The sequence below is a fragment of the Pelodiscus sinensis genome, chromosome 3, assembly GCF_049634645.1.
Source record: "Pelodiscus sinensis isolate JC-2024 chromosome 3, ASM4963464v1, whole genome shotgun sequence".
NCBI classification, from domain to species: Eukaryota; Metazoa; Chordata; order Testudines; family Trionychidae; genus Pelodiscus; species Pelodiscus sinensis.
Genome location: NC_134713.1, coordinates 90,623,341 through 90,640,599, shown reverse-complemented (window position 1 = coordinate 90,640,599; position 17,259 = coordinate 90,623,341). Strand labels below are relative to the sequence as shown.

Genomic DNA, 17,259 nt, shown 5'->3' with positions numbered 1-17,259 from the left:
AATTACAAAGGAATTCAGCAAAAAGATCTTGCCTAAGTAATTGCTACTTAGCAATGCACAGCTTCCAGACACTACAAGGCGCAAACCCATCTTAGCCTAGCCTAGCCCTTATGCCCCTGATTGGGACTCTCACTATTCTCCTCAGGAGGGGAGAAGGAAATTGAACCAGTGTCTACCCCTTCCAGGTACTGATCTCTGCTTGTGATCCCTGGCCAGGAACCACTTAAGTGCCAAAATCATTTCTTGTGAAGTGCCTCTGAATGCCCCACCAAACAACTGAGGCAAGAGGAGGAAGGAGACTGAGGCCTACCATGTAATCTTTAGGCTGGTGGTTAGGGGGCCTCACCTGTGACTGTGGGGAAGGGGTGGTGGCTTCCATTTCAGTATGGGAAAGCCATTACAAAGGTGGCATATAATAAAGCTCTATGTCAGAAGCAGCAAGTGGGGGGAAGCAGGAGACAGTGCTGTGGGGAGCCGGCTTAAAAGCTGGTTCCTCCCAGCACCAACTCCATGGTAAGGGGGCTTGGGGCAGAGCCATAGCAGCTCAGAGCCAGCACAAGCTGGGACTGTTCAGTCTCAGCTCACGCTGCCCCCTGGCAGCTAACCCTGCTGCAGATCTGTAGTTTAAATGTAGTAAAAGCTGGGCTGCTGTGTGCCCAGCTCCTACTACATTTATACTGCAAAGCCGTAGTGGGGGTAGCAAACACCCCTCCCCCCCCTTACTGAATAATCGAGTAGTTGATGAAATTTTCATTGACTACTGGATTGGCTGATTAACCACAAGTTAACATCATTAGCACCAACCCCTCATTGGACCAGCAAGAATTAACCAGGGCTACCTGGCTGAGAGAGCTCCACTCCCATAGCCCTGCTGGCCATGCTCCAGTTGGAGGACAGGTATAAAAGCCAGCTGCACAGCTCAGTCAGGGCTGACTACTATGGAGGAAGGAGTTGCTGCCAGGGTGCTGGAGGGAGAGCTATGGATGGACTGCACTACAGAGGCCAGTCAGCAGGGAATGGCTGGGGCTGCCCTCAGCCTGGCAGAAACTGGAGAAGAAGCTGACTGCTGTGAGTCTGGTAGGAAGTAACCCAGGTTGGGGAGTCAATGTATTTTAGGTGGATTCCCTCCTGAGCTAGTAGTGGGCCACCCCACCACTGACAGGGCTCTGGGCTGGGATGTGGTGGAGGGGGTGGGCCTCTGTCCTGCTACCCCAGTCCCATTAAGTCCCAAGGTGTGTGGGGGGGAGGGGATTGCTACAGCTGTGATTAATGACTTTGGCTGCTAGGCTTTACTGCCCTGGGAACAGGGAGCACTGACCACTAGGCCTCACTTGCTGAGGAAAAGGAATGGGGGGATGGATGTTGGCTGCTGGGCCTTACTGCCCTGTGAAAAGGGTGGGTTGCTATTGACTCTGGCTGCTTGAGCTCACTACCCTTTCAGAAGGGGGTGTTTTACTGATTGTGGTCAGTAGGCTGAACTGTTGTATTGGAGATGGGGTGTAGGGACAGGGCCTGGGGACTGAGACACTGATTGGGTGGAGCATGCTTTGAGAGGCCTAAAGGGCCTCTTACCCTGCCTCAGAAGGTCCCAGGCATGTCCATACCTGGTGTCACAGGATGGGTAAGTGGCAGCCTTGTGGCCAGCCCTGATTAATTTGGCTGGCTTTACCCAGCAGGGTTGAAAGCCACTGCAGGCTCTGGGGCAGGCATGGGGAAGGGACTGCCACTGTGCCCCAGAAGTGGTGGGGCTAAGAGTGGAAGGGGTGGGGCCAAACATAGTCTGTAGTACTTTCCAGGCCTCAGAACCACAAGGAGCTGTGCTCCTGCAGCAACTCAAAGGGGCTTGGGGCTCTGGTTGCTGCTGCTACTTCAGCAGTTGGAGCCCTGGGCCCTTTTCACTCTGCAGGGGCCATTGCCCCCTGTTGGCAGGCCTGGCTGTACAAAATCAGTAATAACTTTGTAGCACTTTCAAACATCTGGAATCAAGCCATATTATGCGGCCATGGATAGTCAGCAGTATGGACCCATGCTGCCAAGCATATTGTTGTTATGAAATAGCCCTTGGGAATGCTGAATAACTTCTAGAACTTTCAAGCAAGTCTGAGGAGTTTTAAGGCTTTATATCACGGCCAAGTAAAATTCCCCCATTTCCAGACAGTTTCAAACTTTTATCTGTTTCAGTTTGTTAATGCATTCTAACATGAAATGTAAAGTAAAATGTGTGCATGTGCATACTCCTTTCCATACTGAACAAGTACTGGCTCTAGTTCTGGCCTGTTTTGAAGGCTCTTATACAATGAGATAATAGATTACAGAAACTCCCATAGTGCTCCTCAATGTATGCTTATACAATGTTTTACCTTATTTACATAAGCTGAAAATCTCTCCTTAAGTAGTTGCTGTGATGTTGGCAGACTAGTCTCCAGCTCATGCCAAGGCCTCAGGGATACTAATGCACACACATCTGGAATCTGTCTGGATCATTTATGGGTTAATATGCTATTGATAGAATAGCATAGATGGCGGGTGTTGTAAGCAAGCGGAGGCTCAGTCCCCAAACAGCCTATTGCGATCCCTTCCTCAGCTCGGTGTACTTCCCGCAGGGAGTCAGGGTAGGACAGTTGCCTGCCTGGTTTGTGGGGTGCAGCAGTCGCACTACCCAGAAGCTGTGGGTGCTGAAGCTGAAGCACACCAGAGCTGGGGCCTTGTCTCCCTGCCCCTACATGAACATTGCTGGGGTCATGGGTCACAGTGGACGTGCTTTGGGCTCCTGCAGGGGCAAGGGAGATGAAATGGGGGCACAACGGGAAGGGCCAAAGGCTAGCCTCCCCAGGCAGCCAGGTCATTGGCCACCTATGTCAACCTTCATTTTAAAAAGCAAGTTTCTAGCCCTTTTAGTTACAGAGAAAAGCTTGAAAATGACCTGAGTGTAACCTAAACGCTCAAAAACCAGAAGAAAAATTAAAAGCACTTGAAATGTATTCTGTCTAACATACTTCTATGATTGGTTTATTTGTGGGCCTGACCCATGATTTTTGAAGCATTGGGGCTGATGGTACTGTGCCAGCCAGGATTGCAAAACCTTCTTTTCTCCTAGCCTGCTATGAAGCCTGAATTAAACATTACTAGGATTGTCAGGTGTCCAGTATTTGAGATTTCTGTTCAGGAAACAAACGAGAAAATATAAATGTCCAGTATTTTCTACATAAGATGTAATGTAGATTGTGATATAATGTCAAGCGTGTCTGGTATTTTTGTTGACATCATCTGGCAACCCTAAACATTACAGTTGAGTGTGAATGGGAACTTCAGCAACCTTTATTACACACTGTTCTAATCTCCTGTCAAGGCCGGTGTGACAAGAGAAAGGCACTGCAACCCTGGTGGGTTTCAGGACTGCTCTGAGGCAGAATATAAAAGGAAGGAGAAGTTGGCTCAAAGGGAAGCTAAGGAGTGGTTGAAGCAGGGAAAGCATATGGTGAAGCATTGTCGGGTAGTATTTTAGTGGATTTGATTTTTGGTTTTGTGGTTGTTTGTGGATATTAAATAAAGCCCTGAGGAAAGAGCCCTAAACTACTGAGGCTTGGAGCTTTATTTCTAAGCCCTGTCTGACAAAACTGCCTACCAGCTTCTCCTCGTGCTCATGGATACAAGCACTGCAAGAGGATGTGCTGATTCATATTGCCTCCCAGCTGGCCCATCTACTCTGTCACGTTGTAGGCTCTTTTGGGATTCTTGGCCAAGCTGAATTTGCAGGCCATTGGTGTTCTAGACACCAGGCAGATTTCTGCCCCTAGGGGGCCACAGCCTAGCTTCGATTAGTAAAAACCCAGCTAGCATCTGCAGGTGGTTATTGAGAGGCATTTAAGGGTGTGTTAGTTTGCGGTTTTCTTAAGGAAAATTTGATTAAGCTCCCATCTATTTTCTTGAACAAGAAAAGAACAAGTTCAGCATCATGAGGCAAGTCTGAGTAATGGAGTCATAGCAATATAAATATTACTCCCATTCTAGTTAGAATACCTAGCTCTTACATAGTGTTTTTCCTCCATACATCTCTAAAGCACTTTATAAAGAAGGTCAGCAGCATTATCATCAGATATAGAAGGGGAGCATGAGGCACATTTTACATGAATTTTGTGTGCCCTCCCCTTGACGGAAAAACCCTTCTAGTCACTCTCTGGGAACAATTTTGTATTCCAGTTTTATTGACTAAAATGTTATCTGAAATTCGGGACCAGATCCTCAGCTGGTGTAAGCTGGCATAGCTCCACTACCTTTGTTTCGGTGGATTTACACCAAATAAGAATATGCCCCCGAACTTCAAATTTGCAGTCATAAGCACTGAAGTTAGAATTGCTGATGTGATTGTACAATCAAGCAGCAGAAGCAAAACTAGCTTATTTGGTCAACAACAATGAACCAACACAAGATGGATTAAAAAAAGATACTTGTAGAGAAAAATTTGTACCCTAAACTCCATCCAATATTTTGGGAATTTCCATGAATTTATTCATCATATTAATCTGTTCACAGATTTTCCATGTGTAGAAAAATAAGCTAAATTAAATGGATGCATTATTCAGTGTGAATTTGTTCACCTCTGTGGAGTTGTACAAAGCTTGTGAAAATTGCTTTCTCATTTTGATAATGTGAAATAAGTGTTACTTTAGAGCCGGGGACATTGCATTTCTGACCCTGTTAAATCCTCTTGTTTATATATGTTTTGAGAACTTATGACTAGATATGTTAAATCAAGGTGCTAATCTGCACAAATATTAAATTTAAAAAACACCACAAATAGTCTGGTAGCACTTTATAGACTAACAAAACACGTAGATGGTATCATGAGCTTTCGTGGGCACAGCCACAAATATTGTTATGCTATAGCTATTTGCTATGCTATTAGCTGCTATCCATAGGCTAATAATGTTCTGAAATACAATGCACAATAAAGTCCTGGGAAAAGCCATTCAAAATGGTGAGCCAAAAACATGCTTGACATAAAGAATAACTCTGTGTGGCACCTACTTATGTTAGGACTGACTTTGGTCCCTAGCATGTATTATTTAGTTGACCCAACAGTGATTTTTTTTATGGCAATGATGAGGACAAACTGGCTACATACATTATTATTAGATTAAATATGCTTGGACTGTGATCAGATATAATCAGAATGCCCAAAGAAACCTCACAAGTACAGGATCCAATTGTAACTTCTATCTCCAAGTGCAATTCATTTCTGTAGATTAGTCATCCATTACATCCCTTACACAACCATACAAAAACTCTGCATAAACAGATTTGTCTCTGTCTAAAAGTTTTCATTTAAAGCAATTCTTTGATAGTATTAAAAACACCTAACTCTATACCAGAGGGACAGTTAAAATTCTTCCTATTGACAGCATGTGCCTTTTAATATTACAACATTTTCAAACATTGGGCTTCTACAGAACAAATTATTGCATAGAAGCATAGAGCCAGATCCTCAGCTGTTGTAATCTGGAATCACTCCATTGAAGTCACAAAAAGCACTACAAAAGTCCAGGAAATGATGCCAATTTACAGTAGGGCCTACATCTTTTAAAAAAATGTTAGCTATGAAGTGATGTAGTGATGTATCTCAAATTATATGCACAGTAAGTTAGTCTGCTATGTTTGAACTGCCCCTACCTTGGATGTACACCTGTGACAATTACAGCTGCCTGCTCTCCTACATTTCTTGGGTAAGGGGATTTTTGGCCCCTCCTTCAGGAGCTCCCAATCCACATCTGGCCATCTCCTCCTACCCAATCATCTCACCAGTTGTATCCCTACCCAACCCCCCTCAATTCAGCTCTCCCTCAGGTCAAGCTCTTAATTTTGACATCAGCACCCCAACAGTTCAGCCCCTCTTAGCACATCAACACCCTCAGTTCACCCTCCCAGTACTCACTTCTGCTCTGAACCCACAGCTATACAGCCCTCCCACCCCATCAGCCCACCTTCCTCACTCCTGCAGCCCCCAGACTATAGCTCAATGAGGACAGGTGAGGACTAAGATTCTTCACCTTCCTGACATTTGAGAGTTCTATGGTGAGAACATGAGTAAGGCTTAATGTCCTTTAAAAATCTTATCTCTTGTGATGAATTCATGAGAATTGGCATGTCTATACAGTAAAAACATCTTGATCATTTGCAGGCTCCAAAAAGAAGAGGGAGGAAGCTAATATATTTACTCAGTTCATAGCTACACCTCAAGACTTTTTTCATTTTTTTATAAAATAGGAACTATGGAGATAATAGAAACATTGTTACAAGGAGCAGAGAAGGAAGGAACCTTCCAGTTCTAATGTTCTATGCTTCTAAGGAACAAAGAACAACAAATAGGTAGAAAAAAGAGGGGATAGGTTAAGTCTTGTAACTATTAGCAATCATTTCAGTATCACAGAATTTTTATTTTTACCTCTTCCCCTTGAGCTGCCAAAAATTCAAAGTAATAGCAAAATGTGGTTTTAAGTACATCAGAAGCAAGAAGCTGGCTGAAAAACCAGTGGGGCCCCTGGGTGATCAAGGTGCTAAAGGAGCAACCAAGATTGCGGAGAGGCTAAATTAATTATTTGCTTCCATCTTCATGACTGAGGATGCTAGGGAGATTCCCAGACATCAGCCATTCTTTTTAGGTGACAAATCTGAGGAATTGTCCCAGACTGAGGTGTCATTAGAGGAGGTTTTGGAACGAATTAATATACTTAACAGTAACAAGTCACCGGGACCAAAAGGCGTTGACCCAAGAGCTCTGAAAGAACTCAAATGTGAAATTGCGGAACTATTAACTGTGGTTTGTAACCTATCCTTTAAATCAGCTTCTGTACCTAATGACTGGAAGACAGCTGGAAGAGGCAATGCAAATGAAGCATGGATTAGCATTTTCTCGGGCTTCATTCGCATATTCTCTTCCGATCTGTTTTTGCGCACCAGGTTTTTGCACAAAAGCAAGCAGTGTGGAAGTTCCCTTTTAGTGCAAAAAACTCTTTTGTGCAAGAGCCTTATGCCTCAAAAAAGGTGTACCATTCTTGTGCAAAACGTGGGTTTTGCACAAAAAGAAAACATCGACACTGCTTGTTTTTGTGCAAAAACCCATTGCGCAAAAATGGATCAGAAGAGAATATGCGAATGAAGCGTGAGAAAATGCTAATCTGCTCTTCATTTGCATGGTCTCTTCAGGCAAAAGTCATAGTGTAGACGTAGCCTCATTGAGCAACAGCAGTCATAAAAGCAAACAATGTTAGGAATCAGTTTAAAAAAAAGAGATTAAAACAGAATATTTTATCGCCTCTGTATAAAACCATGATATGCCCACATCTTGAATACTGTGTACATATATGGTTGCCTCATCTCAAAAAAGATATATTGGCATTGGAATAGGTTCAGAAAAGGGCAACAAAAATGATTAGGGGTTTGGAACAGATCCCATATGAAGAGAGATTAAAGAGACTTTTTCATTTTAGAAAAGAGGAGACTAAGGGGGGATATGGTAGAGGCCTATAAAATCATGACTGATGTGGAAAAAGTGAATAAGGAAAAGTTTTTTACTTACTCCCACAATATAAAAACTAGGGGGTCACCAAACGAAATTAATATGTAGCAGGTTTAAAACAAAAGGAAGCTTTTCTTCATGCAGTGCACAGTCACTGTGGAACTCCTTGCCAGAGGATATTGTGAACTAGGACTTTAACAGGATTAAAAAAAAAAGCTAGATAAATTCATGGAGGTTAGGTCCATCAATGACTATAAACCAGGATAAGTAGGAATGGTTTCCCTACCGTCTGTTTGTCTGGAAATGGATGACAGGGGAGGGATCATTGAGGATTACCTGTTGTGTTCACTCCTTCTGGGGCATCTGATACTGGCCACTGTTGGCAGACAGGATACTGGGCTTAGATGGACCTTTGGTCTGACCCAATATGGTTGTTCTTATGGAACTACTTAATCTCTGAACATGGCATGGGTGTAAGACCGCACACAAAAAAAAACTTTATGAAAATGCCTTAATTCTAAATATGAATATAAATCCTTTCTTGCTGCATCCCAAGCAATTAGTAGTCCTATAATCCAGTCATACGCCATCTAGTGATCTTTCTAGAAATTGCAACATATCATTTATTAAAAATGTCTAAAAATGTCTGGTGTAGCTGAAAGAAAAAACAGGACTATGTAGCCCTTTAAAGACTAACAAGATGCTTTATTAGGTGACAAGCTTTTGTGGGCCAGACCCACTTCCTCAGATCAAACAGTGGAAGATAATTGTCACAACCATATATACCAAAGGATACAATTAAAAAAATGAACACATGAAAAGGACAAATCAAATTTCAGAACAGAAGGGGGATGGGGCGGGAGGTCTGTGAGCTAATGATCTTACCTTATCTTACCCATTACAAAGATAACTTCCCCAATTATCACCTCTAATATCATTAGCTCACAGATGTTTACCTCCTCCCATCCCCCTTCTGTTCTGAAATTTGATTTGTCCTTTTCATGTGTTCATTTTTTTAATTGTATCCTTTGGTATATATGGTTGTGACAATTATCTTCCACTGTTTGATCTGAGGAAGTGGGTCTGGCCCACGAAAGCTTGTCACTTAATAAAGCATCTTGTTAGTCTTTAAAGTGCTACATAGTCCTGTTTTTTGTTACATTTAAACATGTAACCATGTAGGTCCCCAGATATTAAAAGGTGGTTGAGGTGATACCTTTTATTGGACCAACTTCACCCTGCCTTCCTCCCATGAGGGACAAACTTTTGAGCTATATAGAACTCTTCTTCAGATCAGGGAAAGTATTTGAGTCACAGCTACATACAAAGTGGGACAGATTGTTCATCACACTTTGCCCTGGTCTACACTAGGGCATTATTTTGAAATAACCTCATTAGGTCAAATTTATAAGTGGAGCATCAACACTATCAAGCCTGTTATTTAGAAATCTGCACTCCTGCTTTCCTCAGAATAACTCCTAATTTTGAAAGTTATTTTGAAATAGCATTAGTGTGAACTCTCTGGTGCTGCTATTTCTAAATAACTGTTCCCCAAAGTAACTCAAACTAATTACTCCCCAGTGCTTCCTGGGGCTCTTAAGTCAAGATCGCGCATTCACATTAATGGAGCCAGCCTTGGACTAATTTGAAGGTTTCCCCAGTGGGGGGGGGGGGACACTATTTCAATTTTGTAAAGTTGGGAGTTAAGTTAAATTTAGTTATTTTGAAGTTTCCTTGTAAATATGCACATAGTTAATACATTACAAGAGATCATTCAAAGTTAAATGGTCCCTTCATACCTCATCACGCAAAGGGGCTAGAGGACTACAAATTGTAATCCATTATATATTTGAAAGAGTTTGTGTGTTTGTCTGTTCAAGAATGCTTCCTAAACATTAAGAGCTAAGACCACCAAATTCTGTATGCAGCTTCCTCTTGCCATAACTTAACAAGGTAAGGGTTCAGTTGTGCCAGGGAAATGAGATGTACTTTTCATAAAAGGGAAGGTCCTGCTATATAATGACCAGATGGGCAGCAGGGGGTATGGAATGGAAAGCAGCATATACTGTATAATGACCATGGGTGGAGAGGCAGCAAGAAGCCGTTGATGGGGACTGGGACAGCTTTAACCCCATTGGGGCAGTAGGAGGCAGGGGTGGAGAAAGGGACAGTTATCTACTATATATTTGAGAGACTTTATCTGTGTGTGTGTGTGTGTGTGTGTGTGTGTGTGTGTGTGTGTGTGTAGGAACCAAGCTTAGTGAGTTAATCTTCTAGTAACCTATAAATCCAACATCTTTACTACTAAGCCAATGATTTTCTGTGTCTAAAACTTGTGAATTTAAACTCTATGTGGTCATCATTTGAAAGTGCTGACGTTGATTGAGATTAATTTGAGACTGTCTGTCTGAGATCTTATCTGCAACAGCTCATACAAAACTTTAAGGGTTACACCCAGGATTAATCTTAGTAGATGAGATCCATATGTATAAAATTTTATATTCTTGTTGATGTGTTTTTAATATTGTTCATACAAATGCGATAGAACTGATGGTGCTTGGAAGAGATCCAAACCTACAGTGTTCTCCCCTCACATGGACCCCATTGAGAATTGGGACCTTAGTTCCCCTAAGATCAGCCACACAGCTTTCCATTAAGCCCTGTGCAGGGGGCTAAAGGCTGCTTCTTTTCTGTTATACATGCGGCAGGGACCTGGTAGTTTGACATAAAGCCCTAGTTTGAACTATCTGCTAAACCTCATTCCAGAAGGAATAACAGGTAGTTTGAACTAGGGCTAAATTTCGAACTACCGGGTCCCTGCCGCACGTAGACGCGGGCAGTTAGTCCAGACTTGTAAATTTCAAAAAATGGCAACCGGCCGGGAAGATGCAAATCAAGCATGGGATATTTAAATCCCAGGCTTGATTTGCAACTTCGAATGCCTACCTTAGCCTCCCTAGTTCAAACTAGGGGGCTAGTGTAGACATACCCTTACAGACTAACACCACTATCCCTCTAAGACATTTCTTTAAGTGTAGGCTATATCAGGCATATATTTTGTAACATGCCATTTGTTCATTTTTACTAAGTTTATATAATTTATATCAACATCTGGACCTGATATAAAAGGGTTCTCTATTGTAATGTTTTCTATATTACCATAACTACTTACTTGTTTTAAGTACCCTTTACCATTAAATAACAAAACAATCTGAGTTACAAGATGTGTTTTTCATTTGTGTTTTTATGTACCATGGGGGAGGGAGGAGGAGGGAAATCAGACAAATCAGAAGTAACAAATGATCAGCACTCTCTTACTGATGCAGGAATATCTTCAGTTACTTTCTTATTTACTGGCTGGACAGAATTCATAATGAGGATCTGTACTTGCCCTAATTAATGGCCTATTTTCAGGAAATGCTTTTAATTAAAAAGTGACATTTATGCAGTGGAGTAAAGTGATTCATGATTATCACTTACCCTATTTCTGTGGTTCTTAAGCTCTTGAATTAAAAGGATGGGATGCACTTTTTCTTGACATTTTGTAGGATGTAGAAGTAGTAAGAAAGTAAGACAGTCAGTGTGAGTGTTTAATATGCTCAATATAATTTCATACAGAGTTGAGGACCGTCAATGGCATCACTACTGAACTGAACATAGGACTGAAATCCAGAAATTCCTGAAATCTTATAGGTATGAGGTCTTAAAATGTCATTCTAAGTCGGGGTGGGCAATAATTTTAGAAGGGGAGCCATTTCACAAATTTTTTGAAGTGGTCCCAGGCCACCCCAGAAGGGGTGGGGCCAGGACACTTCCATGCTCCCCTGTGCCCAGATCCTGATTGACCTGGGGGTGGGGAAAGCATGTGAAGTCTTTATGCTCCCTCCTCTTCCCCCCCCCCCCCCCCCCACCTAGAGAGAACCGCCAGCTGTTTTGAACACGCTCCTCCTACCCCCAGGCCAATCAGGGCCTGGGGGTATGGGCACATGTGAAGTCTCTTGTCCCCTACCCTGCAAGGGATGCATGACTCCTAGAGTGAGCCACCAGCTATTTAAAACAGCTGGTGGTTTACTCTAGGCACTGTGTACCCATGATGGGAAGGGGAGACTTCACATGCCCCCTTACCCCCCAGGTCTTGATTGGCCTTGGGGAGGAGGGAGGGTGGCTGCAGGCTGGATCAACCTGCTTGGTGGGCTAGATCTGGCCCACAGAGGCTCTCTTGCCCACCCCTGGTTTAAATAGTGAACTGTTGAGCGTTTACAATGGGCTTTCACAAGGATTGGTTCTTTACCCTACATTATTTAGTATTATGATTCAGAAAACCTGGAATAGTCACTGAAAGTCTGCAGATGTCACAGAATATGGGGCAGTAGAAAATAATGAGGATCGGTCACTGATTGAGAACAATCTGGATTGCTTGGTACACTGGGAACATGCAAACAATATGACTAAATGTAAATATATACATCTAGGAATAAAGAACACATGCCATACTTATAGCATAGGGGACTGCATGGATACATCTAGGAATAAAGAACACATGCCATACTTATAGCATAGGGGACTGCATGGATACAAAACTTGTATTCCATTATCGATGGATCTGCAGGGCTCTAGGGACTATCACAGACAATTTATAAAAGCATTAGTCAGGATTGTGCTACTTATTCTAAGTGCTGCTAGGTGGCGATATGCTACCTAGAAAACCATGAAATTTGCAATTTTTAGGAAGCCTTTGCTAAAGGCATAGCTCTGACTTTGCCATAGATCCTATATTATTTATTTATTCTCTTTCCCATGGAGGGATTTGTTTCTCTTAGCAGGTTTTATAGAAAGCCCATTCCACTCAGACTTCTAAATTAGGATTACTGTTTTCCAGAAACCTGTGCAACTTCAGCTGTAGCCAGATTATTTATATGAACTGAAGGAGTGGAGGTGGGGGTAGTGTAATACTCCCTTAAGCAGAGAAGGAGTCAGAGGCCCACTGCTGCAGTATTTCCCTTTCTAATACCAGAATTAATAGAATTTAGCCTTTTAGTTACTGGAAGTTGCTGCAACTTGAGCCTAGAAAATGTCATGATTCTATAGTAGCATTCTCCTTAAAACTTTCTAATGGAATTCTATGGTGGTCTTAGCATACCTAACCAGTGCTTTTTAACAATATAAAGGATTTTGGTGAGTGTTCAGATGACAAAATTCTACCCAAAATGAATTAAATGCATATTTTCACTGAATGGCTTTACACTTTGGCCATTTTGTATCTCTCTGTGCAGCATCCATTCAGACTTCACACTACTAAAATCAACATTTAGTGCCAAAAAAATCAACTACATGTTTGTTCTAAATCATCATGTTTAATCAGGAAGACCAATGACGGGAACCTTTGTATTTGACACCTGAACTGAAAACAGATGTTAAACATAAGATGAAGATCTAAAACTTCCAACACCACAAGCACATTAACATTATAAGAACGTGGGGGGGAATGTGGTGGTGTGTATTAGCACAGGCATAAAGGGTCATTGGGAGGATTAATTCATGTTTGCTTAATGCTTTGATATAGTGCTCTGAAAATGTTAATTAAGTATATATTTTCATCTCCAACACACATGTCTGAATACAAAGGACTGGATTGTCTCTTTGCACTGTGTGTAATTCAGGGGAATTGAAGTGAATTGGAGCAACACCAGTCTAAATGTCAGTGGAGAATGACCCTAACATCCCAGTGGAACAATACTGTAATGACTAATGAACAGTTGCTTCACTTCTGGGCTGTGTCTAAGGAAAGAGATTTATCCCCTTATTAGCCACATTTCAATAAAAAGTCTATCTTTAGTAACACAGATAGCTAGAGCTGCAAGAAGTATTTCCCATCTGAATGCTTATCAGTCTGGGGTCTGGTAAATCTCTGCTCTTGCTGAAATGTTTTGTTCTGGGCAGATTTTATAATGCCTGTAGCGGTAGGTATCTGTGTACAGATACCATTACTGGGACAATGTACCCTAACCAATATCAATTTCCCTTGTTGACTATCGTAGCACTTTTAATTCTCTCTCCTGCAAACCTAAACAGAGAAAGGGACACATTCAATAACCGATTTGCTATTAACTTCAGTGAGGACAGGATTTCACTCAAAGTTATTTAAGAAAGCAATCCCAGCTTTCCTAAGGTCTTCCAAAGTTTCCCCTGACGTTCTGCAACTGCTCAGAATTAGGGTTGCCAGATGGTTTCAGGGGGGAAAAAAAGGACCCTGAGAGTTGTTAAGCAAAAAAAAACAACCCCAAAACCAGTGTGGCCCCTTTAAAAAATGCGTGGTGAAGCTTTTTGGCCCTAACAGACTGCCGCTGGCTGCCTTCCATCTTGCCTCCTTGTGCCGGGCCGGACAGCTCCCCTGCAGAACTCAGTAAGCACTAGGGTTGCCAGGCTGCCTCTGTATTGAGCCAGACAGCCCGGATTTTCGCCTCCTGGCCGGGAAAAAATCAGAACGTACCGGACATTTTAGGTGTCTGGTATTTTTCTGAATTTTTTTACCAGACAGGAAGCGACAATACCGAACTGTCAGGTTCCATACCGGACACCTGGCAACCCTATTCAGGATTAAAAAGAGAGAAGTCCTGTAAGCAACTTCTCTATTTTGTGTCTTTAGTATCATGAGGTTTTTGTGGGCAAAGCTCACTTCCTCATATTAGAGTGGAGGAAAAAACGGGCAGCCTCACCATAAATAACTTTATTCTCCCCCTCTCCTTTCTTTTTCTGTTAAGTGGCTCCATTCTCTTATCCAAGCAGCCAGTGAAAGGTTTCAGAAAGCAGGGAACCAGAAAGTGAAGTGTCTTCCAGAATGACAGGAGGAATCATAACTCCATTAATCGCCATAGGAGTCTAGAGAGCACACATGCCACTCCATGCTGATGTAATCTTAAAAAAAGCACACAGGACCTTTTTCAGAGGGATAAGGCAACATGCTACATTAATTGATAATATAACAAAATAGCATATGCATTCACACACACGCATGCACGCCCTGCTGATGGAGTAGTTACCAGTCTGTTGCTCGACCCAACCTATTAGCCAGATAGGTCAATGGCAAGGAAGGAGCCGTGTTCTTGTCAGTCCGGGGTGATATTCCATCGTCTTAGCAGGACAGAACCACACAACACCCCATCCTTTATAGGATGTTCCTTCCATGCAAGTCTATGCATTTTGCCTTGTCAGGCCTTAATCAGTTATTCAGCATCACAATCAGTTTTTCTGCGACATATGTTTATCTGCAGCCATCCGATATCAGCATGCTGATGACCCTTCCTGAGTGTCTTCTGGCAAAACTTATTGGTTCCCTATCAAGGGGTGCTTGCCACTAACTTCAGGGTTCCTCAGTTTTCCCCTGTAGTCTGTGTCTTCAGTGTGCTTTCACTTAGTTGACAATTATTTGGTGCTTCTGAGTCTCCGGCCCCTCCTCTGACCATTTGAGTATGCAGTGGTCTTCACACTTATCTCTCCTAAAACATTCTCTCTGGGTATGTCTACACTACCCCGCTAGTTCGAACTAGCGGGGGTAATGTAGTCATCCGCAATTGCAAAGGAAGCCCGGGATTTGAATTCCCCGGGCTTCATTTGCATGAAGCCGGCCGGCGCCATTTTTAAATGCCGGCTAGTTCGAACCCCGTGCTGCGCGGCTACACGTGGCACGGAGTATAGCTAGTTCGGATTAGGAAGCCTAATCCGAACTAGCTACTCCGTGCCGCGTGTAGCCGCGCAGCACGGGGTTCGAACTAGCCGGCATTTAAAAATGGCGCCGGCCGGCTTCATGCAAATGAAGCCCGGGGAATTCAAATCCCGGGCTTCCTTTGCAATTGCGGATGACTACATTACCCCCGCTAGTTCGAACTAGCGGGGTAGTGTAGACATACCCTCTCTCTCTCATTCATACAAACAATACGTTTACACAATTTCAGTGTGGGACAAAAGGGTACTTCTAGTCACTTTAACAAAGTTACAAAGTCTTTCAACATTAAACTTCTTTCTATTCATTACAAGGCTTTGTCTAATACTGACATCACTATGCATTATAATCTTGCATCCCTTCACTTTAACATCAGAACATGCTAACATCAAACAGAGCTGGAGCTATGTTAACAAAGCTGTCTGAGACCTACATCTAGGCTATGTCTACACTGGTGTGATCTTGCACCAGAGCTATGCAAATGAGGCTAAGCGTGGAATATTGCTGAGCCTCATTTGCATATTTAATGAGCCGCCATTTTGCAGAAGAGGCTCTTGTGCAAGAAGGAGCTGTCTACACTGTCCCTTCTTGCGCAAGAAAAACCCTCTTGCGCAATGCTGTTACGCTGATTATTTTTAGGAATTTTGCACAAAATCTTGCCGCCTGTCTACACTGGCCACGAGTATTTGCAAGAACACTGACTTTGTAATGTACAAAATCAGTGGTTCTTGCACAAATACCCTGACACTCCGGCTCAGGGATAAGCCCTCTTGTGCAAGTATTCTTGCGCAAGAGGGCCAGAATAGACAGCAATGTTAACTTCTTGCGCAAGAAAGCCCGATGGCAAAAATGGCCATCGGAGCTTTCTTGCGCAAGAGAGCATCTACACTGGCATGGATGCTTTTGTGCAAAGGCACATGCCAGTATAGACGCGCTCTTGCACAAATACTTTTAACGGAAAAACTTTTCTGTTAAAAATATTTGCGCAAAATCATGCCAGTCTAGATGCAGCCCTTGTGTTTCAGTTTAATCCAAACCTTTTGCTATAACATACATTCATTATAACTAACTTATTACTTACACAATTACAAGGCTGCACTGAGGGGAATCTCTCATGTTGGTGTTCTGGTGCTGATGCTCCAAGTACAGCTCTTCAGATTTTCAGGAATGTAGCCTTTGACACTCTCACGTGCTGATACTACTGCCAGTCAGTCCAGTTTTGATTCACTACTGTCACGCTGCCCCTACCACTAGCAAAGGTGGCAAGTTGTATGGGCCCATGGTGCTTGGGCTCCAGGAATATTCCAGGTCCAGCTCTCCCAATGTTCAAGGATGGGTCTATACTCCCAGTCCTGTGTGCTGTCCTCAGTTCCTCTTCCCACCCCTCTTGCTGGCCAGGGCTTCTCTCTGCCTCTGTCTGCTGGCTCCTCCCACCCCCAGCTTGCTGCTTTCAGCTGACATCCAGTTGAGGGTTTCTCTCTGCCTCCATCACCAGCAGGCACTCAGTCATTACTGGAGCTGGGAGCAGAGAGGAGCCCTCAGCCACTGCTGCTCAGGGCCAGCCCAATGACCATCCACTTCAGGCTCCTGAGGGTGGAGCCCACTTCCCTCTGCTGCTCTGCAGAAGTGGTGGGCTGGCTGGGGAAGTTGGATGTTCATGCTCATGTACAAAAATGCCTCTCTACCATTGGCAGCTTCTTGCAATGCTGCCCCTAGCACTGTACTGGGGGTGGGATCCCTGGTCTGTGCTGGCTCAAGAGTCTGGGGGCAAGGCCTGGGGGCGTGAGTCTGTGTGAGGGGAATGCTGGAATCTGAAGGGTGGGAGGCAGTGGGGGAGGTTTGTATATCTTGGGGTACAAGGTAGTGGAGGGTCTTTGTGAGGTGCTATGTGGAGAATGGACAGTGGGGATGGGGTAGGCTTGCCAGGTGTCTGGTTTCGAACTGGACAGTCCAGTATTTGAGCTTTCTGTCCAGGAAACTAATTGAGAAAATACCGGGCATAGATGTCTGGTATTTTCTAATT

General features: G+C 43.3%; 1 protein-coding gene across 2 annotated transcripts in view; it reads left to right on the top strand.

Annotated features, from left to right (window-relative positions):
• The first annotated feature begins 927 nt into the window (after positions 1-927).
• The window catches only part of ECHDC1 (ethylmalonyl-CoA decarboxylase 1), a 56,837-nt gene continuing 40,505 nt past the window's right edge, over positions 928-17,259 (top strand). Inside the window, exon 1 of one of the 2 annotated variants that reach the window (XM_075924125.1) lies at positions 928-1,077. In XM_075924125.1, the coding sequence (XP_075780240.1) occupies positions 939-1,077 (139 nt within the window). In that variant the 5' untranslated portion in view covers positions 928-938. The remainder of the gene's footprint in view (positions 1,078-17,259) is intronic. The other variant, XM_075924128.1, reaches the window with a different exon arrangement.